The 17,928-nt window shown below is 40.1% G+C and overlaps 1 protein-coding gene across 3 annotated transcripts in view; it reads left to right on the top strand.

Moving 5' to 3' along the window:
- Positions 1 to 17,928, top strand: part of FMN1 (formin 1) — a 467,756-nt gene that overhangs the window by 353,117 nt on the left and 96,711 nt on the right. For all 3 annotated transcript variants that reach the window (XM_070378266.1, XM_070378268.1, XM_070378267.1), the window contains one exon: positions 8,130 to 8,222. In XM_070378266.1, the coding sequence (XP_070234367.1) occupies positions 8,130 to 8,222 (93 nt within the window). The remainder of the gene's footprint in view (positions 1 to 8,129; positions 8,223 to 17,928) is intronic.

Raw genomic sequence — 17,928 nt, 5'->3', positions numbered from 1 at the left:
ATAAATGCCCAGGGGTGGATTGCTGGGTCATATGGTAGTTCTATTTTTAGATTTTTGAGGAGCCTCTATACTGTTGTCCATAGTGGCAGCACTGATTTACATTCTCACCAACAATATGAGGGTTCCCTTTTTCCCACATCATCACCAACGTTTATAATCTGTGATCTCTTTGATAATAGCTATTCTGCCAAGTGTGAGGAGGATGTCTCATTGTGGATTTAATTGAATTTTCTCTGATGATTAACAGTATTGAGTATCTTTTCATATGCCTGTTGGCCATCTGTATTTCTTTTTGAAAAATTGTCTGTTCAGGTCTTCGGCCCATTTTAAAAATTGAGTTGTTTGGGTTTTGATGTTGTTGTATGAGTTGTTTATATATGTATCTATAGATAGATAGATAGATTAACTCTCTATCAGTCATATCATTTGCAAATATTTTCTCCCATTTATTAGGTTGTCCTTTTGTTTTGTTGATGCTTTCCTTTGCTGTGCAAAAGCTTTTAAGTTTAATTAGGTCCCATTTGTTTATTTTTGTTTTTAATGCCTTTGCTTTAAGGAGACAGATCCAAAAATAATATAGTTACAATTTATGTCAAGAAATGTTCCGCCTATGTTTTCTTTTAGGGGTTTTATGGTTTCCAGTCTTATATTTAGGTCTTTAATCCATTTTGAGTTTATTTTTGTATATGGTGTTAGAGAATATTCAAATTTATTTCTTTACATGTAGCTGTCTTGTTTTCCCAGCACTACTTTTTGAAAACAGTGTCCTTTCTCCATTGTATATTCTTACCTCCTTTGTCTTAGATTAACTGACAGTAAGTTCACAGGCTTATTTCTGAGCTGTCTGTTCTGTTCCATTGATCTATGTATCTGTTTATGTGACAGCACAGTAATATTTTGATTACTGAAGCTCTGTAGTATAGTTAGACAGCATGATTCCTGCAGCTTTTTGTTCTTCTCTCAAGATTATTTGGCTATTTGGAGTCTATTTTTGTTTCTATACACATTTTTAAATTATTTGTTCTAGTTCTGTGAAAAATGCCCTTGGTATTTTGATAAGGATTGCATTGAATTTTTATATTGCCTTGGGTAGTGTGATCATTTTTAACATCATTCATTCTTCCAGTCCATGAACAGTCTATCTTCCCATCTGTTTGTGTTGTCTTCAATTTCTTTTTTCAATGTTTTATAGTTTATCCCAGTATAGTTCTTTTACCTCCTTAGTTAAGTTTATTCTTAAATATTTTATTTTTTCCAATGTGATTATAAATGCAGTTGTTTCCTTAAATTTCTCTTTCTGAGAGTTCATTGTTAGTGTTTAGAAATTCATTAGATGTCTGTATAAGACATTTTTTGATGTATTGTTGAATTCAGTTTGCTGTTTTTTATTGAGGATTTTTTCATCTATATTCATCAGTGGTTTTGACCTGTAATTTGCATGTGTGTTATGTCTTTGTCTGATTTTGATATCAGAATGATGCTGGCCTCATAGAATGAGTTCAGAAGCATTCCTTTTTCTTCATTTCTTTTTTTTTTAATAGTTAGACAAGGATAGGTGTTAGCTCTTCTCTAAATGTTTGGGAGAATTCGTCTGTGAAGCTGTCTGGTCTGGGACTTTCATTTGTCAGGAATTACTTTTTATTACTGATTTACTTTCATTACTGGTGATGGGCCTGTTCATATTTTCTGTCTTCCTGGTTCAATCTTGGGAGATTATACATTTATAGAAATTTGTCCATTTTTTCTCAGTTGTCCACTTTATTGGCATATGTTAGTTTTTCATACTCTCTCAGTTTTTGTGTTGCTTTAGCAATTCTCTGAGTTAGTTCTTTAAGCATGGAGCTCAGAGAAAAGCTAAGGATCTTATAAAACTGAAGAACAAGTAAAACTGGCCCAGATCCAAGAAGAGGTTGAGTAGGAATTAGGTAAACAGAGAGGGGAAAAAGAGGGAATCCCAGATTTAAAAAGCAAAGCCTAGACGCATCCTTCTTTTTCTCTGAAACTGTATTCTGACTTCATTACAAAGACCATAGGTCCTTCACTCATACAGAAAAAAATTTGTACCCTGTTTTCCTTAGAAATGCCTGTGTACATTTGATCTGTTAAAATGATTAAAATGTATCAGATTTTGATGAATTATATGTCGCCCTTGCCTCTGTATCCTTCTAACCTACCCATGCTTTTTAAGCGACTCAATAAGCTTTCTTCCTTGTTCTTAAAGGTTTAAAAAACAAAAAAACAGACAACCACTTAGAAACTTAACAGTCTAATATTTGAAATCTCAAAACATTCAAAGCTATATCTTTCCTTCCTCTAAAATATTTGACAACCAACCTATTTTTTAAGGTTTTTTTTAATCGAGGTATATTTGATGTACAATAGTATATAAGCTTTGAGTATACAGCATAGTGATCCACAATTTTTAAATATTATACTTCATTTATAGTTATTATAAAGTATTGGCTATACTTTATATTTTAAATGCTTCATAAGTACTTAACCTTTAGTTAGTATCTCAATTTAGTATCAATAATTTTATTATATAAGATATACATATATATTCAACCTTGGGAGATTATACATTTCTAAAAATGTGTCCATTTGTTTCTTGGCTGCCCATTTTATTGGCATACATTAATAGTTTTTCATACTGTCTCTGTTCTTTGTATTGCTTTAGCAATTCTCTGAGGTAGTTCTTTGAGCATGGAGCTCAGAGAAAGGATAGGATAGGATATTATCAAGTATTTTAGAGAATGCTTTCAATATTTCCTCTCTCACAATGATCTATTAGTAACTAACTTCAGGAATTAATATATTCTTTAATTCGTCAAACTTAATAGAAGAAGGAGAGAGAGAGAAAGAATCCTGGGTGACTTTGGCTTCTGATGTTGGAACTCCCGGCACAGCCCTATGTGAGGCAGCCTTGGTGGCCCAGCAACATTGTGTAAGTGTCTCCTGCTTGGACAATGAATGGCACTGGGGCTTTGTCAGGGACCTCTCTCCTTTATGCACTGCCAGTCTCCAGTGTCAGTGTTAATTAGTCTTCAGGTCTCCTGTTTGTCTGCTCGAATGCATCCTGGATAAGCCAAATTAATAAGTGGGAGCCGGCCAGCTGCCTGGCCATCGAATATGGCACTGCACCCAGACAGTCAGAGGGCAGCCCTGTGCTTTGATCGTGTGGAAAAGTTTAATTCTAACAGGCCACGTGGGAGGCTGTGCCCGTTGGGGTGCAAAGAGGACCTCGGGACCCAGCAGGGAAGCTGCTGTCCTTTGGACTGGTTTCAGTGTTTCTCATTTCAAACCCATGAGGCTCGGAGGCCCCAGACACTTACTTCACATTTTGCTTCATCTTTCCCCCGGGAGTTGCTTCCTTGAATTCTCATAGTGGGTGGTAGATCATCAGCAAGGGAACAAAAATCATTATCTCTTTGTTCCAAACAGGAGATTTGCGCTGAGGTGTATTTTCATAAATAGAGTGTGTAGAATTTGTAGTTCATAATCTCCAGCCATGACTCTCTTGCTGTTCTGCATATGACATGTTTCCCAACCAATTTTACAAAGTTATAAAAGTGACAGATAATATATTGGATGCCACTTGATAGTGCCAGGCATTCTGCAAACCACTTTACATGCATTGGCTCATTTAATTCATGTATCTTGCCTGTAGGGCTTCCCTGATAGCTCAGTGGGTAAAGAATCTGCCTGTAATGCAGGAGACCCTGGTTCGATTCCTGGGTCGGGAAGATCTGCTGGAAATGGAATAGGCTACTCACTCCAGTATTCTTGGGCTTCTCTTGTGGCTTAGCTGGTAAAGAATCTGCCTGCAGTGCGGGATACTTGGGTTTGATCCCTGGATTAGGAAGATCCCCTGGAGAAGGGAAAGACTATTGTGCCTGTGAGTAAGGGGGTCCCCGTTTTGCAAATGAGAAAAGCCACAACCCACATGCATTCAGGTAGGTGTGGATCCAAGCACCAGCCTTTTACCACACCACTACCTGGCCAATCTGGGGAGTTTGATGGACACCATGGGCTCTGTCATCTCAGCCAGCACAAAGGGAGAACCACAGTGATCAACCCTTTTAATTCAGACAGAGACAGAGGTTTTGTTTGTGTAATTGAGAAAAGAAGCTCTACATTGGGCTTTGCTTTGCCTAGGAAGAAATAACCTTGAAGAAATTACTGTCCTGGCTTCAGTTATGTCCTTTTACCAAAATACAGGCCTGCCTCACTGTATATTATTTGTATTCATGTAACATAGTTCTCTATAAATGAAACTGTTGGAATATGAATGCAATAGAAGACCATTTAATTTGAAACCCTCTCCCAATTTATATTGTGAGAATAAATATGGCTTCAGAATCATAGTTTGGTATCATCAGAAAAGTTTATGTGGTCATAAAAGTTCATTGGAAAATGTCAATTCTTGAAAGTAGAACTCTTCCAAAGTGTGTCTGATCAGTCTCCTGCATCTTAGTCTGCTGTCACAACTATTCAATCAGGAGAACAATCTTTGCTACTTTCCTGTGCCTTCCAGCATGAAGTGGTAGATGTTTCAGATCAGATCAGTTGCTCAGTCGTGTCTGACTCTTTGCGACCCCATGAATCGCAGCACGCCAGGCCTTCTTGTCCATCACCAACTCCCGGAGTTCACTCACACTCACGTCCATTGAGTCAGTGATGCCATCCAGCCATCTCATCCTCTGTCGTCCCGTTCTCCTCCTGCCCCCAATCCCTCCCAGCATCAGTCTTTTCCAATGAGTCAACTCTTCGTATCAGGTGGCCAAAGTACTGGAGTTTCACCTTTAGCATCATTGCTTGCAAAGAAATCCCAGGGCTGATCTCCTTCAGAATGAACTGGTTGGATCTCCTTGCAGTCTAAGGGACTCTCAAGAGTCTTCTCCAACACCACAGTTCAAAAGCATCAATTCTTCGGCGCTCAGCCTTCTTCACAGTCCAACTCTCACACTAAGCACTTTCACATCAGCTTGGGACAGTCACAGTGTTTCACTGGGACCTGTTGATGTACCTAGGGAGGAAAGTGAAAGTGTTAGTCGCATCTGACTCTGCGACTCCATGGACTGTAGCCTGCCAGTCTCCTCTGTCCATGGGATTCTCCAGGCAAGAATACTGGAATGGGTAGCCATTCACTGTTCTAAGGGGATATTCATGACCCAGTGATTGAACCCGGGTCTCCCGCATTGCAGGCAGAGTCTTTACCATCTGAGTCACCAGGGAAGCCCCAGGAAGGAAGGAAAAAGTAGAGACAAGGAGATCATATTACGTCCCTAGAGAGCTCACTCAGTCAGGGTCAAAATTGCTAAATTTTTTTTTCCACTTTCCTACACATAAGAATCTTGATGCTTTGGCCAGATGCATGGAGGTCTCTGGACAAGTTTGGGGATGAGTAAATGAAACCTGCATGGTGATTTTGCAGGGATTAATATAAATAGACAAATATAATATAAGGTAAAACATAAATGCTCTCTGGAAGATAGATGTTCAAAAGATTCAAAAACTTTGGATTGGAAGGGTTTTATGGTAGTGGTGGCATCTCAGAAAAACTTTATTAGGATGAATAGGATTTTATCAAATGCACTAGAAAGTATGTAGGGAGTGAGAGCAGGGTGGACAAAGAACTGCATGAGTGGAGGCATGGAGCTGGCAATACTGGTTGATATAGTTTGGAAACGTGTAATTTTGGTCTCATTAGTCAAATATATGGGAAAATATAAAGCTGAAAAAGGAAAAGGCCTTAAATTTCAGCCTGGAAGTTTGAATTCATTTGAATGAGCAACAAGAATCCATTAGTTTCATCTTTTTTTTTGTCCCTTTGCCTTTTTATTTTCAATGGATGATCTTGCATTTTAATCCATAGAGACCACAAAAAACTTAAGTTTCAAAGTTAAGTTTTGATCTCCTCTCCCTTAAAACAAAAAAGAACAGAATAAAAACAATACATTCACCTCTTCCAGCTCTATATACACTATCCCTCTTCCCTCTCTGATAGCTCTAACCCAAAGTCATTATTTTGATAATAGAATAGTGATGGGAGGGGAGGTACTTATCATTTTGGTCACAGTAAAAATATAAAAAGGAATGCATGTACTGATAAAGCTTTTAGGAGTTACATGACTAGGTAACCTATGAGACATACAAAAACAGAGGAGAAAAGGACAACTCTCCTTTTTCTTGCGCTAATAACTGGCTGGATACTGATGTAGAGGACCCACTTGGGATAAAATATAATGACATACTTCCCTGGTAGCTCAGTTGGTAAAGAATCTGCCTGCAATGCAGGAAACCCAGGTTCGACCCCTGGGTCAGGAACATCCCCTGGAGAAGGAAATGGCAACCCACTCTAGTATTCTTGCCTGGAAAATCCTATGGAACCTGGTGGGCGATAGTCCATGCGGTCACAAGAGTTGGACACAACTGAGCGACTAAACCACCACCACAAATTTTGGACATGTTGATGTAACATACATTTGAGAAACACTGGTAGAGTATTAGGTTCATAGGAGAGAACTAGCAAAGAGGTAAAGGAAAATCATACAACAGTAGAAAATTATTAAGTAGGTATTGTGGAGAGGACAGACATACTGACAAATAAAGGTAAAAGTGTAGGAGTTGGGGGAGGAATGTTTTGAAATAATGATGGACTGGTTTTAAGGTATTTGTTCCAGATAAGATGGATCATTTAAAAAAAAAGAAATGAACCTTTGCATCCCAGCAGACAAAGTTTTCCTAGATAGCACTAGAGTGATTATCAGAATACTTCATCATAGATATTCAAAATAAACTCTATTAAAAACTTTTGAAAAATAACTATGTCAATGGGAAGAGCCTGCATTTAGGCCCTCGTGTCCTGTGATCAGCCTCATGATCCCAGGAGGGAATCCCTGGAGGTGATTCTGAGGTTGCAGCTGATGCTGAACTTGACAGAATTCCCTGCCATCATGCTTTCATCTGCAGTACAATCTGATAGTCTCCCAGAGTCATCTAGGATTTCAGCAATCTAGGTGGCAATATTGTAAGAGAAAATGTCAAGTAACTAATTTCGAAGGACCTCTTTTGCCTTTTCTGTTCAGGGCTGTTGTGCTTCTGGATTACTTCACATGTTCATAGTAAACATTCTGGGATGCTGGTTTTGGAAACACCAAGTTCTTGAATACAGATTTCCCGACATAAAGGCATCCTTTCTAACCGTACTCTTCCAAAATACCTTCCTTTGTGCTTCTGTAAATTCCTCCAAGAGTATACCTTTCTCTGTTTTTTTGAACCATTTATGGTGATGTGTTTATGGTGAATATCTGGTGCTTTAATATATTCTCTTGAACAATGGCACGCCAGTAATGGCCGTGACCGACAGACAAAAGTGATCATGACTCAGCTCTAGCTTGGGAGAAATGAAGCCTTTTCTTCTACCCAATGCATTTCTGCCACTGTACAAACATATCAAAACTTAGGGAAATGCCCCTTGTCTAGGTTAACTGCCTTTTGTGACAGATTTGTTACAGGTAATTGTAGTTTCCATGTCACCAAATGAAAACTATCTGATCTGAGGGCTCTTGATTACCAAAAAACAACATATGGTAAATTCTGGATATCCTGTCTGTAGTAAATCATATTTAAAATGATTTCACATGATTTAGTAAAATATTAATGCGAAGGGTAGGTGAACAAAAGTGAAGAGAGGTTTGATCCTCCCCAACCTGGCTTCTCATGCTGTGTGGTGGTTCAAGACCTCGGAATTTTTGCAACATCTATTTTAAGCTTTTGGACTATGAATCTGAAGAGGATCTGGGCTCTTAATTTGCTAGGACTAGTCCTTACATTGCTTTTGCCTCTCTTTTCGAGAGACCAAAAAGCAGAGTTTTTCACCTGTGCAAAGTCGGAAGTTTTGCTGCGTTTCTTTAAAAAAATTAAAAAAGGTTGAAGGTGATGCATTTCCCTGTTCCTGAAGAAAGGTATAGAATGAGTAATTATTTTTGTTTTTTGGTTTTGCTTCTTGCCCTGTAATTTGGATAAATAGTGATGGGTAAGGATTCCACACTTAATGCAGAGCACAGAGCATGGGTTCAGCAGATCTGTGTTCTTGAGGAAGTCTGACTGCCGCCTTCTCTTCACAGCAAGTGAGAAGCAGATGGCAGTCGTGTGTAAGGAGTCTCCAAAGGAGTATCTGCAGCCGTTCAAGGACAGCCTTGAAGAGTTCTTCCAGAAAGGTAGGAGATGTGGCATTCTGAAACGTCCTCCTGTCCCCCGTCTTCTCTGAGCCCCACCACTCTGCACATCCTGCCTGAGCCCCGGCAGCACCAAGGATCCCATAGACCATCTTCCCATGGTGGATCTGTGCACAGTGTAGATGAAGTTGTCCTGTAACCTTTATATCACCTTTCAAATGTGCTGTAATAGTTTAAATCCTTTAACATTACTCCTGTCTCTATAAACTTCGCGAGGGAAAGCTTTCTCTTTGTCTCTTGATGGTTCCCCCGAGGATTCTCCATACCTGTGAACTGACAAGTGACGGCCATGCAAGGCTTATGCAGTCGTGTAGGCGGGTGGTGATTATCTTTCTGGTTTTATGAGCGTAGCAACTTGGAAACTGGTATTGTATTTTCCATTCCTTTTCAGAAAGGAAAATTGGGGCCAGGTGAATGTCACATATCCAATCACTTGGCACCCATCGGCCCTCAGGGGTTAGCAGATGGAAGTGATATACATGAGACCCAGTACTGACTTAAAAATCGTACCGAATTATGTTCCTTCCTCCATGGTTTTGGCAGGACTGGGGAACTTTTGTTGAGCCCTGCTAGTGAGTATGAAAGTTTAATGCCTTTTGGATATTTCCTATTCTGGTTTCTCAAATCCAACTTATGATGTGAAACAAAAATAAGTGTGGGGTGCAATTTTCAGTTGTAAAAGAAATAACTCATGGGGAATGTAATGTACAGGATGGTGACTGTAGTTAATAATACTGTACTGTGTATTTGAAAGTTGCTAAGAGAGTAGATCTTAAAGCGTTCTCATTGCACACACAAAATTTGTAGCTCTACATGGACTGATGTTAACTAGACTTACTGTGATGATCATTTCACTATTTGTGTGTGTGTGTGTGTGTATGTAATCATTATGTTGTACACCTGAAGCTAATGTTTTACATCAATTATATCTAAATAAACAAAAAAAAGTGTGCGGTAGTAAGAGGGGGCTTTTGTCTTTGCTCAAAAGCCAGGGGAAATGCATGTAGGAACCTTTAGTGGTTTATTAGCATGCTATTTCTATTTATTAATAAGGCCACATGATACCAAACTATCAACAAAAGACCTTTAAGCAGAGTAAATCCATCAAGTATGGCCAAACCACCTTGGGAACTGGCAGGGAAATTCTCAGTCCATGAGTCAGAGAAACTTCATTCCAACTGGCCCCTTGGTACAGAGTTCATTGCTCCCTCCTCCTGGATGAGGTCTCATTTGTGTTGAAGCAGAAGTCAGAGTTCTCTCTTGGCCACAGCTGAACCTCAAATATGTTGGGAGTCCTGGCACCAGGCCACGGTATCATTTTGAGGACAGTAATACCAACATTTATGAGTTATATGGCTAAAATTAGATTTTATATGTGATTTATAAAGTAGATGCATTGCTTTTTTTTAATTTATTTTTTTAATTGAAGTATAATTGCTTTACAGAATTTTGTTTTCTGTCAAACCTCAACATGAATCAGACATAGGTATACATATATCCTCTCCCTTTCGAACCTCCCTCTCATCTCCCGCCCCATCTCAGTCCTCTAGATTGATACAGAGCCCATGCTTGAATTTCCTGAGCCATACAGCAAATTCCGGTTGGCTATCTATTTTACATATGGTCATGTAAGTTTCCATGTTACTCTTTCCATACATCTCACCCTCTCTTCCCCTCTCGCCATGTCCATAAGACTATTCCCTATGTCTGTTTTTCCACTGTTGCCCTGTAAATAAATTCTTTAGTACCATTTTTCTAGATTCTGTATATATGTGTTAGAATACAATATTTATCTTTCTCTTTCTGACTCACTTCACTCTGTATAATAGGTTTTCAAATGTGTTCCTTTTTATGGCTCAGTAGTATTCCATTGTGTATATGTACCACCACTTCTTTATCCATTCATCTGTTGATGGACATCTAGGTTGCTTCCATGCTCTAGCTATGGTAAATAGTGCTGCAAAGAACAATGGGACACATGTGTCTCTTTCAATTTTGGTTTCCTCGGGGTGTATGCCTAGGAGTGGGATTGCTGGGTCATATGGTGGCTTTATTCCTAGTTTTTAAGGAATCTCTCCCATCTTCCATAGTGGGTGTATCCATTTGCATTCCCCACCAACAGTGCAAGAGCGTTCCCTTTTCTTCACACCCTGTCCGGCTTTTATTGTTTGTAGACTTTTTCATGATGGCTATTCTGACCTGTGTAAGGTCATATCTAATTGTGGTTTTGATTTGCATTTCTCTAATAATGAGTGATGTTGAGCATCTTTCCATGTGTTTGTTAGCCATCTGTATGTCTTCTTTGGAGAAATGTCTGTTTAGGTCTTTTTTCCCACTTTTTGATTGGGTTGTTTGTTTTTCTGGCATTGAGTTATATGAGCTGCTTGTATATTTTGGAAATTAATCCTTTGGTAGTTGTTTCATTTGCTATGATACATTGCTTTATGTTTATTTCATGTATAGCCTAAATGGCCTAAAGAAGAGCACACAATATTTCCTTTTGCTGACCTCAAATTAATAATTTCTACTTTTGACATATGTATAGGAAACTTGAAATGAGGTCATGTGTGCTTAAATTTCATTCCTTTTTCCCCCATTTCTGGATTTTTTTTAATTCTTTTATTGAAGTCTAGATGATTTACAGTATTGTGTTAGTTTCAGGTGGAATGTATGTATGTATCTGTGTGTGTGTATATATATATATATATATAAAATATTTATATTCTTTTTCAGATTCTTTTCCCTTATAGTCTAATATAAAAGATTCAGTAAGGTTTCCTGTGCTATGTAGTAGGTCCTTATTATCTATTTTGTATATAGTAGACATGGAAGAGCCTGGTACGCTGCAGTCCATGGGGTCACTGAGAATCGGACACAACTGAGTGACTTCACTTTCACTTTTCACTTTCATGCATTGGAGAAAGAAATGGCAACCCGCTCCAGTGTTCTTGCCTGGAGAATCCCAGGGATGGGGGAGCCTGGTGGGCTGCCATCTGTGGGGTCGCACAGACTCGGAGACGACTGAAGCAACTTAGCAGCAGCAGCAGCAGTGTATATGTTAAGCCCAAACTACTAATTTATCCCTCTCTCTGCCCTTCCTTTTTCCTTTGGTAACCATAACTTTATTTTCCTTGTCTCTTTCTGTTTTGGAAATATGTTCATTTGTATCATTTTTTTAGATTCCACATATAAGTGATAACATTTGATATTTGTCTTAACCTGTCTTATTTCACTTAGTATAATAATCTCCAAGTCCATCCATGTTGCTGCAGATGGGATTTTTCACTTTTTTATAGCTGAGTAATATTCCATGGTGTGTATATGTATGTGTATATATGTGTATATGTAAGCTTCCTGAGTAGCTCAGTTGGTAAAGAATCTGCCTGCAATGTGGGAGACCTGGGTGGTTGGGAAGATCCCCTGGAGGAGGGCATGGCAGGCAACCCACTCAAGTATTCTTGCCTGGAAAATCACTGAGGACAGAGGAGCCTGGCAGGCTACAGTCCATGGGGTCACAAAGAGCTGGACATGACTGAGTGACTAAGCACAGTATACACACACACACACACACACACACACACACTCACCACATCTTTATTCTTTTGTCTGTCAGTGGACATTAAGGTTGCTTCCATGTCTTGGCTGTCCATTTCTATTTTTAATTGCTGTTCTTTTATATCTAAAAAATTCTGCAGTGAGGATGCCTGGATATTATCAGTCTGTATGCTATAATGGCCTTATGATGTTTTCAAATTAGCTAGCATTTAAACAGAGAAGGCAATGGCACCCCACTCCAGTACTCTTGCCTGGAAAATCCCATCAACGGAGGAGCCTGGTAGGCTGCAGTCCATGGGGTCGCTAAGAGTTGGACACGACTGAGCGACTTCACTTTGACTTTTCACTCTCATGCACTGGAGAAGGAAATGGCAACCTGCTCCAGTGTTCTTGCCTGGAGAATCCCAGGAATGGGGGAGCCTGGAGGGCTGCCGTCTGTGGGGTCGCACAGAGTTGGACACGACTGAAGCAACTTAGCAGCAGCAGCAGCAGCATTTTAAAACACTTACATTGTGAATTTTATTCCTTTGGTTGGAAAAATATAAATATGAATAGATTTAGAACATTGAAAATCTTCTTCAATGCCTTGGAAAGGATTTGCAAATCACTCTTGGGAATTCTGTCCTAATTTCTTCTCTACAAGGTTTCTTAAGAAACTATGATCTGTTCTGAGAGTAGGAATGGAGCTGAGGCAAACTGAACCTTGTGTCAAGAAAGCAAGGATGTGGCCAGAGTAAGCTGTCCTAAGAAAGCCCTAGAGCAGCGGTTCTCAACCCTGGCTGCATACTAGGATTGCCTGGGGGAGATTTTTAAAATTTCAACACCCAAGCCAAATTCCAGACCTACTTCCAGGATCTCTGGGGGCGAGACCAGGCGTCAGGACTCTTTTTTTTTTAACTCCCCACGTAATCCCAGCATGCAGCCCAGGTTGAGAACCGCTGTTGTCAACCTTGGTTTATCTTTTAATGCGTCTTCAAAAATATTTCTTCAGAGCCCACTATGTGTTAGGCATTGTGACAGAAGCTGACAACCCTAAGATGAACCATAGACCCCTTGTCCCTCTCCCAGGGATCGACTCACTGGGGAAAGGTCTATAATTGAATAAAGAAGTCACCTCTTCTTTATCCAGCAGAATGAAGGGCAGTTGGGAAGGACATAGGAATAACCTCAAATTATGGTTAAAACAAAGTCAGCCAAAATGAGACACGAAAAGAATTTGAAGGAAAATTACTATTCTAAAAAGAATTTTAAAATATAAAAATAAACCTTAAACATTCCCAATATCATGTGGTGAAATAGAGCTGCTGTTGAAATACCTGTTACTGTTGACTCATTACTTAACTGAGTTGGTCAAAAAAGCAGTCTAGATTTGTGTTGCCCAGGATGGTAGGCGCTGGCCACGTGCAGCTGCTGAGCAATTGAAATGTGGCTGATCCAAACTTAGATGTGCCATAGGAATCAATCATACATCAGATTTTGAAGACAGTCCCCCAAAATATTTCTTCTTTTTTATATTGGTTTCATGGTAAATAGCATTTTTTTCCTATGTTGGGTTAAACTAATAAAATATATTATTAATCTTAATTGACTTGTTTTTGTTTTAAAGCATGGATACTAGACCATTTAAAATTATGTCTGTGGCTTGCTCTGCACTCAATTAGACAAGCTGTCTAGAAGCATGATCCCTTGGCCTTTCCCACCATATTCCTTCATTCTCTTCTCCACGTAATTGTTTTACCTTCTGAGCTTATTGAATCTGGGTTATTGGGACCCAGGATCACAAACTCGCCTCTCCCCACTCATTCTCTGGATCTGGCTGTTTGGCTCTCAGATGTGAGTGCTTAACTGAAGGAGGTGATAGCTTGCTGCTTCATCAGGCTGCCTGTCTGTGGTTCAGGGGGTGGGTCCTTGCTATATTGCAGTATATACAAATGAAATAGCTCTTGGCTACTGTAGAGTTCCACATAGCAGTCCCTTTCTTCTGGAGATGGTTCATTGATTCACAGAAAATGTGGGATTTCCTGTCTACTATAAATATGCATTATCCACCCTGGATAATCATGTTTTTATGGCAGTTATCACAAGTTTAGGTGTCATCTACTATGCTACTCAATATAAATAGCAACATTATTCCAAGTGCTACTCAGTTCAGTCACTCAGTCGTGTGCAACTCTTTGCCGTCTCATGGACAACAACACACCAGGCTTCCCTTTCCATCACCAACTCCCAGAGCTTACTCAAACTCATGTCCATTGAGTCAGTGATGCCAATCCAACAATCTCATCCTCTGTCATCCCCTTCTCCTGCCTTCAATCTTTCTCAGCATCAGGATATTTTCAGTGAGTCAGTTCTTCACATCAGGTGGCCAAAGAAACAAAAATTGCTGCCAATTAAGCCAGGACTTGTCATAGATTCCAAGATGTACCCCAGTATCAAAGATGCTGAAATATGAAAATTCCATCAATTTTGAAATTGATGTAATATGGTACTATAGTTCAGTTAAGTCGCTCAGTCGTGTCCATCTCCTTGAAACCCCATGAACCGCAGCATGCCAGGCCTCTCTGTCCATCACCAACTCCCGCAATCTACCCAAACCCATGTCCATTGAGTCAGTGATGGCATCCAACCATCTCATTCTCTGTCATCCCCTTCTCCTCCTGCCCTCAATCTTTCCCAGCATCAGGGTCCTTTGAAATGAATCAGCTCTTTGCATCAGGTGGTTAAAGTATTGGAGTTTCAGCTTCAACATCAGTCCCTCCAATGAACACCCAAGACTGATCTCCTTTAGGATGGACTGGTTGGATCTCCTTGCAGTCCAAGGGACTGTCAAGAATCTTCTCCAACACCACAGTTCAAAAGCATCAATTCTTCGGTGCTCAGCCTTCTTCACAGTCCAACTCTCACATCCATATTACTACTGGAAAAACCATAGCCTTGATTATACAGACTTTTGTTGACAAAGTAATGTCTCTGCTTTTTAATATGCTATGTAGGTTCGTCATAACTTTGCTTCCAAAGAGTAAGGGTCTTTTAATTTCATGGCTGCAGTCACCATCTGCAGTGATTTTGGAGCCCAGAAAAATAAAGTCTGACACTGTTTCCACTGTTTCCCCATCTATTTCCCACGAAGTAATGGGACCGGATGCCATGATCTTAGTTTTCTGAATGTTGAGCTTTAAGCCAACTTTTTGACTCTCCTCTTTCACTTTCATCAAGAGGCTCTTTAGTTCTTCTTCACTTTCTGCCATAAGGGTGGTGTCATCTGCATATCTGAGGTTATTGAGATTTCTCCCGGCAGTCTTGATTCCAGCTTGTGCTTCTTCTAGCCCAACGTTTCTCATGATGTACTCTGCATATAAGTTAAATAGGCAGGGTGACAATATACAGCCTTGACGTACTCCTTTTCCTATTTGGAACCAGTCTGTTGTTCCATGTCCAGTTCTAACTCTTGCTTCCTGACCTGCATACAGATTTCTCAAGAGGCAGGTCAGGTGGTCTGGTATTCCCATCTCTTGAAGAATTTCCCACAGTTTATTGTGATCCACACAGTCAAAGGCTTTGGCATAGTCAATAAAGCAGAAACAGATGTTTTTTTGGAACTCTCTTGCTTTTTCCATGATCCAGCGGATGTTGGCAATTTGATCTCTGGTTCCTCTGCCTTTTCTAAAACCAGCCTGAACATCTGGAAGTTCACGGTTCACATATTGCTGAAGCCTGGCTTGGAGAATTTTGAGCATGACTTTACTAGCGTGTTCACAGGACTTCTGTGGTGGTCCAGTGGTAAAGACTCCACTCTTCCAATGTAGGGGGCATGGGTTCAATCCCTGGGCAGGGAAGTTCTGCATGCTGCGTGGTGCGGCCCAAACAAACAAATAAGACAGGGGTTGACAACCTTTATGTGCTTCCCTGGTGGCTCAGACGGTAAAGCATCTGCCTGCAGTGTGGGAGACCCGGGTTTGATCCCTAGGTTGGGAAGATGCCCTGCAGAAGGAAATGGCAACCCACTCCAGTACTCTTGCCTGGAAAATTCCATGGACTAAGGAGCCTGGTAAGCTACAGTCCATGGGGTTACAAAGAGTCGGACACGACTGAGCCACTTCACTTTCACTTTCACTTTTCTAGCGTGTGCTGCTGCTGCTGCTAAGTCACTTCAGTCGTGTCCGACTCTGTGCGACCCCAGAGATGGCAGCCCACCAGACCCCCCCGTCCCTGGGATTCTCCAGGCAAGAACACTGGAGTGGGTTGCCATTTCCTTCTCCAATGCATGAAAGTGAAAAGTGAAAGTGAAGTCGCTCAGTCGTGTCCGACTCTTAGCATGTGAGATGAATGCAATTGTGCAGTAGTTTGAGCATTCTTTGGCATTTCCTTTCTTTGGGATTGGAATGAAAACTGACCTTTTCCAGTCCTGTGGCCACTGCTGAGTTTTCCAAATTTGCTGACATATTGAGTGTAGCACTTTTACAGCATTATCTTTTAGGATTTGAAATAGCTCCACTGGAATTCCATCACCTCCACTAGCTTTGTTCGTAGTGATGCGTCCACAGGCCCACTTGAGTTCACGTTCCAGGATGTCTGGCTTTAGGTGAGTGATCACACCATCTTGATTATCTGGGTTGTGAAGATCTTTTTTGTACAGTTCTTCCGTGTATTCTTGCCACGTCGTCTTAATATCTTCTGCTTCTGTTAGGTACCATAGTTAGGCATATCAGATCAGAGAGAAGGAATGATTAATGTTCCAGGTAAGTGAGGGGAGACTGAGCGAAGGAGATATTTTTGTTGAGATTTGAAAACAAAACCAAACAAAGATAACAGTGATGACAGTGACAGCAGTGACAGTGACAGCTAATATTTGGTGATTGCTTCTGTAGGCTGGGCACTGTGGGGAGTAGGTCATTTTACTTAGTCTTCATGACAACCCTCTGAAGTAAACACTATTATCACCCTGTTGTACAGATGAGGAAATTAAAGATTAGAAATTCTCTGCAGACAAATTATGAAGGGTGTTCCAGGCAAAGGAAAACACTGCAAATCTCAGGATGAAAGACATGCTGTTTGGGCAGTGGCAGAAGACTTGGTGTGATTGTATCACAGGGCATATGGCAAGAACTCAAGACCCCAAAGGAGAGGAGAATCTCAGTGACTTGCTTAAAAATATGAACTTTGTCTTATGGGCAAGTGAGAGCCCTTTGAAAAATTATGTGTGTGGGAGTGACATGTTCTGTTGGGCTTGTTTGTTGTGATGTTGGTGTGTTGGAATCATTTTGCTTTTTGTTGTTAAGAAATGCATTATAGAGAATTCCCTGGTGGTCCAGTGGTCAGGACTTCACACTCTCCCTGATGAAAGTGCAGTGTGCAGTTCAATCCCTGGTTGGGAAACTAAGATCCTACAAGCTGTGCACCATGGCCAAAAAAAAAGAAAAAAAATTTTTTTTTAAAGAAATACATTGCAATTAAGAGCAATATAAAGAAGAGTTGGGATAGTAAATAATTGGAAGTCAGTCTATCAAGCTCTTCTGTAGCTGTGCAGCCAAATGATGGTAAGAACTTGAGCGATTTTGTAAGAACTTGAGCAAAAGCAACCACAGTAGAAATAAGAAAGGAAGAAACATATTGATAAAGCTTTTAGAAGTTACAAAACTGGATAACCTATGAGAAGTACAAACACAGAGGGGAAACAATGACTCTCCTTTTTCTTGCTTGAATAACTGGCTGGATACTGATCTGGAAGTCTCACTTGAGGTAGAATACGGTGGCATAAAGTTTGGACACGTTGACTTGACATAAATTTGAGACACAAATAGAATATGGGCTCAGAGGAGAGCATTGGGTGAGACTTCAGAGGATGGCAGTTTAAATCATAGGAATGAAGGAGATATCCCCCAAGAAAGGATGGAGAATGAAAAATTCCTGGAGTATCAGAATATCTGAGTACAAGGTATAATATAATAATCATAATTGAGAAAACATACTTCTATACTTCTGTAGTATTTGAGTATTTCTGGCTGGAAAGCCAGTTTTCTATTAGAGATTCATCTCTCCTAAAGCCTTAAGCAATTACGTTCTTTACACCTGAGGAGTCACACGCATGCATTGTGACTCGGTTGGTTCATGGTTAGGCTAATTTTCATATGAG

The sequence above is a fragment of the Bos mutus genome, chromosome 10 (assembly GCF_027580195.1).
Source record: "Bos mutus isolate GX-2022 chromosome 10, NWIPB_WYAK_1.1, whole genome shotgun sequence".
Classification (NCBI taxonomy): Eukaryota; Metazoa; Chordata; class Mammalia; order Artiodactyla; family Bovidae; genus Bos; species Bos mutus.
The sequence above is the reverse complement of the archived record's forward strand: the minus strand, read 5'-3'. Positions and strand labels throughout refer to the sequence as shown.